Genomic DNA, 9753 nt, shown 5'->3' with positions numbered 1-9753 from the left:
CGAGCATCGCACCGCGGCAGCGGGACGCCCGGCAGGAGCTGTGCCCCGCGCCGGGCTGGCACCGTCCAGCCATCTCCGGTACCGGGGCGTCGATGGCAGCGACGCGCCCACCACCCCCTTCCCGCCGTGGCCCGGGGCAGCCCGGTGCCGGTACCGGAGCTCAACCCCTCGCCGCGCCCGCGGTGCAGGACCACGCGTCCCACTCCCGGGGTCAACCCGTGGCTTCCACCGCGCCCCAATCGCTCCCGGCGTCGTTGTCTCCGTCCCTCGCCGGGGAACGGTGTCAAACCGGGGAGCCCACGGCAGCTCCCGCCGCCCACGGGCAGTCCCGCGCCTGTTGCCCCCCGCTCCACCCGGAGCACGGGCAGGCGAGGGGGCCCGGCAGCCGGGACCCGCGGCCCTCGGCGTGCGGAGCGCCGACACGCAGGGCGGCACCGCTCCGCCGCGTTCGAAGGAGGGGGACGGGCCTGCCGGGGCCGTTTTGAACATGTGCTCGGTCCCGCCGACAGCCGGCTGTCGGCCAACCGGGGAGCCGAGGCGAGGCGACGGGGCCCGCGAGCCGCCACGGGCGTTTCTGCCGGGGAGACGGGAGCCACGACAGCGGCGGGACCGGGGAGCGCCACCGGCGCCGGTACTGCCCGCCGGGATCCCCCAGGCGGGCGGGACGCGGGACCACGGGGAGGCCGCAGGCCCGCCCGGGACTACACTTCCCGTCGTCCCCTGCGCTCCTCTGGACTACAACTCCCGTCGTGCCCCGCGCGGGAGGCGGTGCCCCGCCCCACCCCCGAGGCCGTGACGCCAGCGGGCTCTATGGCGACGCGGTGACGTCGCGGGCAGGGTGAGAGGTCACGGCGGCGGCCCCGGTCCTGGTCCCGGTCCCGGTGCGGCGGCGGCGGAGCCGCGTCCCGTCCCCGGTCATGGCTGCCCGACGGCTCCGCGGCGCCTTCCAGCTCGGGGCGCGGCAGCGGCTGCGGGCCGCGGCGGCCCCGCCCGGCAGGTGAGCGGCACCGGGGCGGCGGCACCGGGGCGGGGGGGAGCGGGCCCCGGGGGGCGTTCGCGCCTGGGGGGGCCGGGCGGGCCTGGGGACACCCCCGCGGGGCGAGCGGGCCGCGCTCCCCGGTTCGCCCGGGGGGACCTTGGGAACAGCGGGAGGACACTGGCGGGGGCGGCGCCGGTGCCCCGGGGGCCGCCGGCGAAGGGCGAGAGCGGGGGGGCCCGGGGCCTGACCTTGGGGCAAACCCTGCGGGGGGGGGCGGCGGGGGCGACCCCCGGGCGGGGCCGCGGGGCACAACGGCCGGGCCGGCGCCGACACCATCCACGGGGCCCGGAGCCTCGTCGGTTGCACCGGGCGACAGCGGGCAGAGAGACCCCAGGCCACTCCCGGCGCGTCCCCCGCGGGCGCTAACCCCCCCACCAGCCCAGGGACCGGGTGGGTCCCGCCAGCCCCGCCGCCGGTGGGGACAGGAGCCGGGAGCACCGCGGCGGGGGGCCGGTGGCACGGTCCCAGCGCTCCCGGAGACCCCCGGCAGCTCCCCCCGGCTGTTCCGGGAGCTCAGGGGCTGCCGGACACCCCGGGTGACCCCGCTCGGCGCAGGGACGTCCTGTGGCTGCTGGGGGAAGCGGGACCGACCTGGAGGAGAGCCGGGGTGACCTGCCCGGGATCTAAAAATACCCACGCTGTCCCGTGGGCACGGAGCGCTGCCAGTGCCGGCGGTCCAGGGGGGAGCCCGCTGGGGCCAGCCCTGCCCCACGGCCAACCGAGCCCCGGGGTCCCCCCCAGGGTCCTCACCGGTCACAGCGGCACCCGCGGGCTGGGCCGGGGAGGGAAGGGGGAGAAGCTCTGGGCTGCCCAGGGCTCGGTGCCGGGGAGAGGCAGCGAGGGGTAACGGGCAGTTGTCCCCGCTCCGGATTAGGTGTCCCCGGGGTCAGGTTTCCCCGGCCTTCCTCCTCTTGCGCAACAGCAGCCCTGGCACCGGCGCTCGGACTTCCCCAGGGCAGGAGGGCTGGGATCTCTGATCCCACCCCCCCCCCCCCCCCCAACACCCGCCGTGGGGTCAGTTCCCATCCCAGGAGGGACGTGGGTAGGTCCGGAGGGGGCCCAGCGTTGCGGCTGTGCTGGGGAGGGGGGTCGCACCCACTCCCGGTCCCTCCGCTAAGGCCCCGTTTCCCGCCCAGGCACACGGCGCTGTGCGGGCTGCGGCTCAGCCGGCTCGGCCGGCCGGCGAACGGCGCAGCGTGGGAGCCCCGGGCGCAGCCCAGCCGCTCCTTCCTCAACCTCACCAACAAGCGGAAGGAGTACTCGGAGCGGCGCATCATCGGGTAGGTGCCGGCAGCTCCCCCAGCGTGCTGGGATCCCCCCCCCCCCGGCACCGGCTCAACGCCCGCTCTGCCCCCAGGTACTCCATGCAGGAGATGTACGACGTGGTCTCCAACGTGGAGGACTACAAGAACTTCGTGCCCTGGTGCAAGAAGTCGGTGGTGGTCTCCAGGCGCACGGGTCACGTCAAGGCTCAGCTGGAGGTGGGCTTCCCGCCCGTGGTGGAGCGCTACACCTCCATCGTCACCCTCGTCCGCCCCCATCTCGTCAAGGTGAGCGCGGCCCCGGCGCGGCGGGGGGGCCACCCCGGCAGCTCCTCGGGCCCCCCCTGACTGGCCACTCCCCGCCCCCCCCCCCCCCCTCCAGGCCGTCTGCACGGACGGGCGCCTCTTCAACCACCTGGAGACGAATTGGCGTTTCAGCCCCGGCATCCCCGGCTACCCCCGCACCAGCACCGTGGATTTCTCGGTAAGACCCTGCCCCGGGCGCGGGGGAGAGGCTGCCCACCGCGGAGACCCCGCCGGGGGCTGACCCGCCCGCTCTCCCCCTCAGATCTCCTTCGAGTTTCGCTCCCTGCTGCACTCTCAGCTGGCCACCGTCTTCTTCGACGAGGTGGTCAAGCAGATGGTGGCAGCCTTCGAGCGCCGGGCGGCCAAGAACTTCGGTCCCGAGACCCGCATCCCCCGGGAGCTCATGTTCCACGAGGTTCACCAGACGTGAGGGCGGCCCGGCCACCACGGACTGTGCCAGGGCCCCGGGGCTGCCCGCCCCGCACCCACCCGCCAAAATATTTATTTGAGTGCATCTCTGCTGCCGTTGCCTCGACTTCCCCCCCCCCAACCCTGGGGGTGAGAGGTGACGCTCCTGCGAGCGCGGGGGCTGCCGTGAGCCCCCGGCCCCACCGCCACGCTGCGGGAGCTGCGTCCCAGTGCTGGACTCCCTGGTTGTGTAGCTAATTTTGGTTTTAAGTTTTGGTTTTGTTCTTGGGAGCTTTTATTTTATTTTATTTTTTTTTTTATCCTCACTTTTGTTCCTTTTGAGTCCTCAGCAAGTGCCTGGGCCCCACCACCTCGCTTGGGGAGAGTGGGAGGAGGGTGGGTGTTCGCTGGTGGGGGGGGCCCAGCCAGGGATTGCGAGGGAGAGAGGCAGCAAGCAGCCAGGGCGGGGGGCCCGGCTGATGGAGCCCCCAGCTCGTCCAGGAACAAAAAGGAAGGAGAAGGGCGCAGGGAGGAACCGCCTCGCCCGGGCACTGGAGCTGAGAGACCCCCAGCAGCGCCCGCCCCACCGCCAGCCCCCACCTCGCACAGTTTGCACAAGTCACACGCACGGGGCAGGGGGGGACACACATGGGGCAGCTTGTGCCCCCCAGGCATTCCTCTGGTTCTAGCTTGCCTTTCCTCACCTGCTGCAGGGGGTGGGGGGGGGGCTCCTGCTCCACCAGGCCTAAACACCCACCCGGGGAGGGGGCGGGCAGGGGGGTCCCCAAACAGCCACCCCCCCTCAGCGAGGGCACCCCAGCCTTGCTGCCAGAGGACGGGCCCTTACAGGCCAATAAAAGCATTTTCCAAGGATGAGCAGCCTCCTCGTCCTCATTCAGCAGCCACGGGAGAGGGAGGCCAGGGCAGGGGGGGAGGCCGGGGGGTGCTGCACACTGAGACCCCCCCCCAGCCCCCAAACTAGGCTGATACCTGCAGCCGCTGCTGCTGAGGGGCCCCAACAGAGCCGGAACAGGGGCCTGGGGCAGCCCCGGGTGGGGTGGGGGCACCATCACCTGACCCCCCCAAATCCCACAGGAGCAAAGCGGAGCCGGGGTGGGGGGGTGGGGTGGGTCCTGCCTCTGCACCCAGAGCCAGGGACAGAGGCACCGGGTTTGTTAATAAAAACATTTATTTTGCATTTTGTCGTTGTTTGTACAGAAGTGCCTGATACCTGCGAGGGGCCGGGGCCGGCGGGGGGAGGAATGGGCAGGGGGGAGGGGGGCCGGCTCCGGCTGCCGGGGGCATCGGACACGGGGGGGGGGGGGTCACACAAACACGGGGCATGGGCTGGGGAGGAGTGTATCGAGTCCCTGCTGGGGGGGGGTGAGACATTCATTCTTCACCCGCTGCCCCGTGTGGGGCGGGGGGGACCTGGACACTAGTCTGGACTGAACCCCTCTTGGGGAGGGGGCGTTCGGCTGCAGCAGGGGGGTATCCCCAGTGTCACACCCCACCCCCCCCCCAGCAGCGGGGGAGCCGGAGGGGCTCCCAGTGTGCGTGGTGCTGCTGGGGGGGGGTGGGGGGTGCAGGAGCCCCTCCGCCTTAGAGCCAGGGAGGGGACTCCGGGATGGGGAGAGCCTGGGCAGGGGGGACCCCGGGGCTGCCTCTGCCCCCTCCCAGAGCAGCAGGGAGGGGAGAGGAGTGGTGGGGGGCAGGGGGGCTCCGCTCGCACCCCGGGAGCCCCACGGCCGGTGCCCGAGGGGGGTTCAGTGCCGAGTGCGTCCGGGGCCCAGCCCGGCAGCGTTCCCTGGGGAGCAGCGAGCCGCAGCCCCGTCCCCGTCCCTTCTTTACCCAGATTTGTAGCCCACAAGCTGCATGAGACCCTTCGTGCTCATGGACTTGGGTCTCTCCAGGGGGAAACCCAGCGCCCGGCTCCAGACGAGCTGCGCCAGGACCCCCAGGGCCCGGGAGACCCCGAAGAGCACCGTGTAGTAGTTCATCTCCTTCATCCCGTAATACTGCGGGGGGAGAGGGGCGTTAGGGCAGGGCGGCCCCGTGGGAGGGGGCACCCAGGACCCCCGGGCTCACCTGCAGCAGCACCCCACTGTGGGCGTCCACGTTGGGCCAGGGGTTCTTGGCCTTGCCCTGCTCCAGCAGCACGTTGGGGACAATCTTGTAGAGCTGGGCCACCAGCTTGAACATGGGGTCCTGGGGCAGGTGCTTGAGGGCGAACTCCCGCTGGCAGGTGTAGCGGGGGTCCGTCTTCCGCAGCACTGCGTGCCCGTACCCCGGGACCACCTGCGAGGACATCGGGGGGGGGGGGGGGGTCAGAGCCCAGCCCCGGCACAGCCCCCAGTCCCCCCGGTGCTCGCCCTCGCCGAGCCAGACTCACCCTGCCCGAGTTGAGCGTGTTCCAGATGAAATCCCGCAGCTTCTCATCCGAGACCTCCTGGCCCAGCTCCTTCTGCAGGTTGGTCAACCAGAGCAGCACCTCCTGCGGGCACGGCAAGCGGGGTGGTGAGAACAGCGGCACGCGGACAGACAGACAGATTCATGGATGGACAAACACAGGGAGGAACACACCTGGTTGGCGAGGCCGTGCAGCGGCCCGGCCAGCCCGTTCATGGCAGCGGCGAAGGCGAGGTACGGGTCGGACAGGGCGCTGCCGACCAGGTGGCTGGTGTGGGCGCTCACGTTTCCCCCCTCGTGGTCACTGCAGGGGAGAGGGGGCACGTCAGGTCCCCACCCCGTCCCCACTGGGGCCCCTGGACACCCCCACAGTCAACACCCCATTCCTGGGATGTTCCCAGCCTGGCATGGCCCTGCCCTGGGGGTGCCCAGCGACACCCCAGAGCATCCCGGGCACGTCCCTGGCCCCGGGGGGTGGGATCCCCACCAGCTCCGGCGGCTCCTCCCGGCCCCGTACCTGTGGATGGTGAGGTAGAGCCGCATCAGCTCGATGAACTGGGGGTCGGTGTAGCCCAGCATGTTGGTGAAGTTGTGGGACCAGTCGAGGTTGGGGTCGATGGCCCCGATGCTGCTGCCCTCGCGGTACAGGTTGCGGTAGATCTTTGCGGCGACGCAAGGCAGCTTGGCGATCAGGTCCATGGCGTCCTCATAGACAAACTGGGACAAGACAGGTAAGATAGGGCTGACCCCCCCCCGCACCCAAACCCGTGCCCCATCCCAAGAGTCGGGGTGGCTGAGCGCCCCCCCCCACACCCCACCAAGGTGCCCAGTGTCCCCCCGACCCCTCCCCGTACCTCCCAGTACTTGATGCGGTGGATGCCCTCGGCGTAGGCGCGAGCAAACTTGCTCTCGCTGTTGAGGGCGGTGATGGCGGCGCTCAGCTGGGACATGGGGTGCAGGTTGGTGGGGAAGTTGTCCAGCATGGTCACCACGTGGGAGGGCAGCGCGGCGCGCCGGGCCCACTCCCGGGACAGCCAGCTCACCTGCGGGGGGGGCACGGGGGGGCTGAGCTGGAGGGCAGGGGGCCAGCAGCACCCACCCCCTGCCAGACCCCTCTCCACCGTACCTGCTCCTGGGTGGGCACCTCTCCTGTCACCAGCAGCCAGAAGAGCCCCTCGGGCAGCGGCTCCTCTCCCCCAGCAGCTTTGGGCAGCAGCTTCTGGCACTCGGGGATGCTGTACCCGCGGAAGCGGATGCCCTAAAGAGCCCGGCACGAGCGTCAGCCGCTGCGGCATCGCCCACACGAAGTGGGTGCCCGAGCAGGGCAGGATCAGGCCCTACCTCGTCAGGATCCAGCACGGAGGTCTCATATATCAGCCCCTTCATGCCCCTCATCCCGCCGTACACCTGGAGAAGGGTGGGAGGGGGCGGTTACCGGCTGCGGCACAGCCCGGCAGCCCCAGCGCGGCGTCCCCCCCACTCACCATGTCCACCGTGATCTGCCCGATGGCCGTGTTGCCGTGCTGCTGCCTGAAGCTCTTGATTTTCGCCTGTTCCTTGGGGATCATGGTGGCGAGGACGTCTTTCAGGTTCTGGGGAGAGGGGAGGGGGCCGTGAGCCCTGGCACCCACGGCCGAGCACCCGCTCCCCACAGCGGCACTGGAGAGGGGGCGACAGCGGCGGGGGCTCCTCTTACCGTGGCAGCGCTGGCATGACGGGCGGCAAAGAGGACGCACGGCGCGTTCTGCAAGAGAGCAGACACGGGGACTCGGCGTTACCCAGGGAGAGCCCCTCCACGTGCCCCAGCTGCACCATTTCGGGGGGGCTGCATCCACACAAGTGTCCCCCAGCCCCACTCCCCCCCCCCCCCGGAGCGCAGCACAGCTCCTGCGGCAGGAGCCGCCCCGTGACTCCAGCGAGATCCCATCTCACAAGGACGCTGCGCCCGGCAGCCACCGTGGCTTCCCACGCCCACGCGTGCTGGAGATCAGAGCCAGGCAGGTTCAGCCGGGCCGGGTGGCGCGGGTGGGGGTGCGGCGGGGGGGGGGCCCCTCAGCACCGCACCCCTCTCATTCGCATCCCGCGCGACGCCAGCCACGGCTGCAGAGCCCAGCAAACCCGGTGGCGGCGAACGCAGCCGCGTTTCGCTTCCTGCTCTGCGGAGCACGGAAGCAGCCGGCACGAGTGAGCTGGTGCCAGGCCGGCACCGCTGCGGTTTTCCTGTACTGGGGCTCGGCAGGCGCTGGGGAAACCGATCTTTGTTCCTCACCCACGGGGACTCCGGCCGGCGGGAACACCCTGACGCAGCCGGGAAGCCCGGGTCTGGCAGTGCCCCTCATCCCTGCCTGTGGAGGGGACACAAGGCTTCCCCGCGCCCAAACCCCCTCACAAACACCCGGGTGGGCAGCAGCGGGGGGGGGGGGGGGAACAGATGGGACCAGGAGACGCCTGCCCGGGGACAGGGCCACTGCTGCATCTACACCCAGCACCTTGTGTCCTCCCCGGCAGAGACCCCGGGGCTGGCGCGGAGCTGCGGCAGCGCCTGCAGCACAGGCAGAACATGACTCGCTTTTTCCACTGGCTGCCGGGGGGGACGCGGGGGGGGGGGGACGGCGGGCAGCGCCGCAGCGAGCACCCAGACCCGCACACGGCTGGCTCAGCACCCTGTGAGCCCCCCAGCCCAGCCGGGGGGGGGGGGGGGGGGGGGGGAGGGGATGGACGGACACACAGACCCTGACACCCCGAACGTGACTGGAGTCGATCGCCCGTTCCGGGTGGCTGCACCGTGTCCCCCAGCAACAGGCGGCACCCGGGAAGGGAAAATGCCGGCGGGAACAATGGAGGCGGCAGCAGGAAGCCCAAGGTCAAGGCGGCCGCTGCCGCGGGTCCCCCGCAGCCCCCCCGTGTCACCCCGTTAACGGGGCACCCGCACGGCTCATCGCGGCCGGGCTGTCACCGAGGTGCCGCTGGCTCAAGGTCACCGGTCCCGGCGGTGACACCAAGCGGCAGCGGACGGGGCCGGGGCAGACCCAGCCGCTGTGGCACCTTCGGGGGTGCAGGAGCCCCCCGGGCAGCACCGGCTGCGGCGGGGCCGCGGTGCGTTCGCTCAGGCCGCGGAGAGGAGGAGGAGGAGGAGGAAGGCGGCGGGTCGGGATTAGGGCGCAAGCCGGCAGGGTGGCCCCGGCAGCGGGGGCAGCGGCCCCCCCGGGCAAGCGGGGCCAAGTGGGGCACCACAACACGCCGGGCCGGGCCCCAGCGCCCAAAATAATGCCCGGTCGATAGAGATGCCGCAGCTGCCGTTACGAAACGCCGGGGCCGTGGCCAAGGCGAGCGGGCGAGGGGGGGGGGGCCCGGGCCGGCCCAGCCCTGCACCGGTGCTCGGCCCCCCCCGGGGCACCCCGGCCCCCCCCGGACAGCCCCGAGCCGCACGGAGGGTCCCCTCCCTGTGACCCCGTTGCCCGCCACAGCACCGGGCCGCTGGGGAAGGTCGAGGGGGCGGCGGAAGGCCACCCCCACCCCCCGGCCCCTCAATGCCCCGTGGGAGCCCCCGGGCCCCGGCTTGGGGACCCCCGGCCCCAGCGCTGCAGCACAGCCCCACAGCGGGGTGGGCGATGAGCCCCCCATGGGGGGCTGCAACGGGGCGCGGACTCTCAGACGGGGGCTGCAGCCACGGCAGAGACCCCCGAGGCGCGGGCCGGGATCGGAGCCCCCCCCCGCCCTCCGCAGACTCCCAGTGGGGGGGGGACGACCCCCCCGGCGTCCCCAGAGGAGCCGCGACGGGGGGCACATCCCGCCCCGCCGGTTGTGACGGGCGCTCCCGGTGCACCCGCGCCCACCACGTGCTGCTGCTGCTGCCGCCGCCGCCGCGGCCCCGCGCCTCCCGCCGCGCGGCCCCTTTAAGACAGCGCCCCCACACCTTCCCCCCCCCCCGCATCGCCCGTTTAAGAGCTGGCCCCCCCGCGGCGTCGCCCCTTTAAGGCGCGGCGGGGCCGGGGCGGGCGCCCTCACCTTGGGCCCGCGGAGGCGCGCGGCCGCCCGGCTGCCGGCGGCGAGGAGCGTCATGGCGGCGGCGGGGCCGGGACGGAGCGGGGCCGGGAGCGGGGCCGGGCGGGAGCGGGAACGGGAGCGGGCGCGGGGCCGGAGCGAGCGGCGGCGGCGGCGGCGGCGGCGGCCGGGGGTCCTCAGCGCGGCGGGCGGGGCGGGGCGCGGCGCCGCGCTGGTTATTAGCATAGCCCCGCCCTGCCCCGCCCCGTCGGGGCCAAGCTGCTCGCCATTGGCTGCGCCGCGGGCCGCGGGGCGGGGATAGGCAAATGAGTCAGCGGGGCAGGG

The 9753-nt window shown here is 72.7% G+C and overlaps 2 protein-coding genes across 2 annotated transcripts; one reads left to right on the top strand and one right to left on the bottom strand.

The window, feature by feature from the left end:
* Positions 1 to 825: 825 nt before the first annotated feature.
* On the top strand, positions 826 to 3888 carry COQ10A (coenzyme Q10A). The gene is made up of 5 exons (XM_042796581.1): positions 826 to 997; positions 2176 to 2319; positions 2397 to 2589; positions 2684 to 2785; positions 2870 to 3888. The coding sequence occupies exons 1-5, from the start codon at positions 918 to 920 to the stop codon at positions 3035 to 3037; spliced, it is 687 nt and encodes a 228-aa protein (XP_042652515.1). The 5' UTR covers positions 826 to 917; the 3' UTR covers positions 3038 to 3888.
* A 536-nt stretch (positions 3889 to 4424) lies between these two features.
* CS (citrate synthase) lies at positions 4425 to 9521 on the bottom strand. The gene is made up of 11 exons (XM_042796565.1): positions 9433 to 9521; positions 7121 to 7168; positions 6909 to 7016; positions 6766 to 6831; positions 6551 to 6682; positions 6279 to 6467; positions 5942 to 6141; positions 5599 to 5728; positions 5408 to 5509; positions 5104 to 5313; positions 4425 to 5033 (listed from the first exon to the last, which is right to left on the bottom strand). The coding sequence occupies exons 1-11, from the start codon at positions 9484 to 9486 to the stop codon at positions 4863 to 4865; spliced, it is 1410 nt and encodes a 469-aa protein (XP_042652499.1). The 5' UTR covers positions 9487 to 9521; the 3' UTR covers positions 4425 to 4862.
* Between the last annotated feature and the right edge of the window lie 232 nt (positions 9522 to 9753).

This window comes from Tyto alba, unplaced genomic scaffold (genome assembly GCF_018691265.1).
Source record: "Tyto alba isolate M040663 unplaced genomic scaffold, T.alba_DEE_v4.0 Super-Scaffold_23, whole genome shotgun sequence".
Taxonomy (NCBI): Eukaryota; Metazoa; Chordata; class Aves; order Strigiformes; family Tytonidae; genus Tyto; species Tyto alba.
Note: the sequence above shows the minus strand (reverse complement) of the source record. Positions and strands in the feature narration are given on the sequence as shown.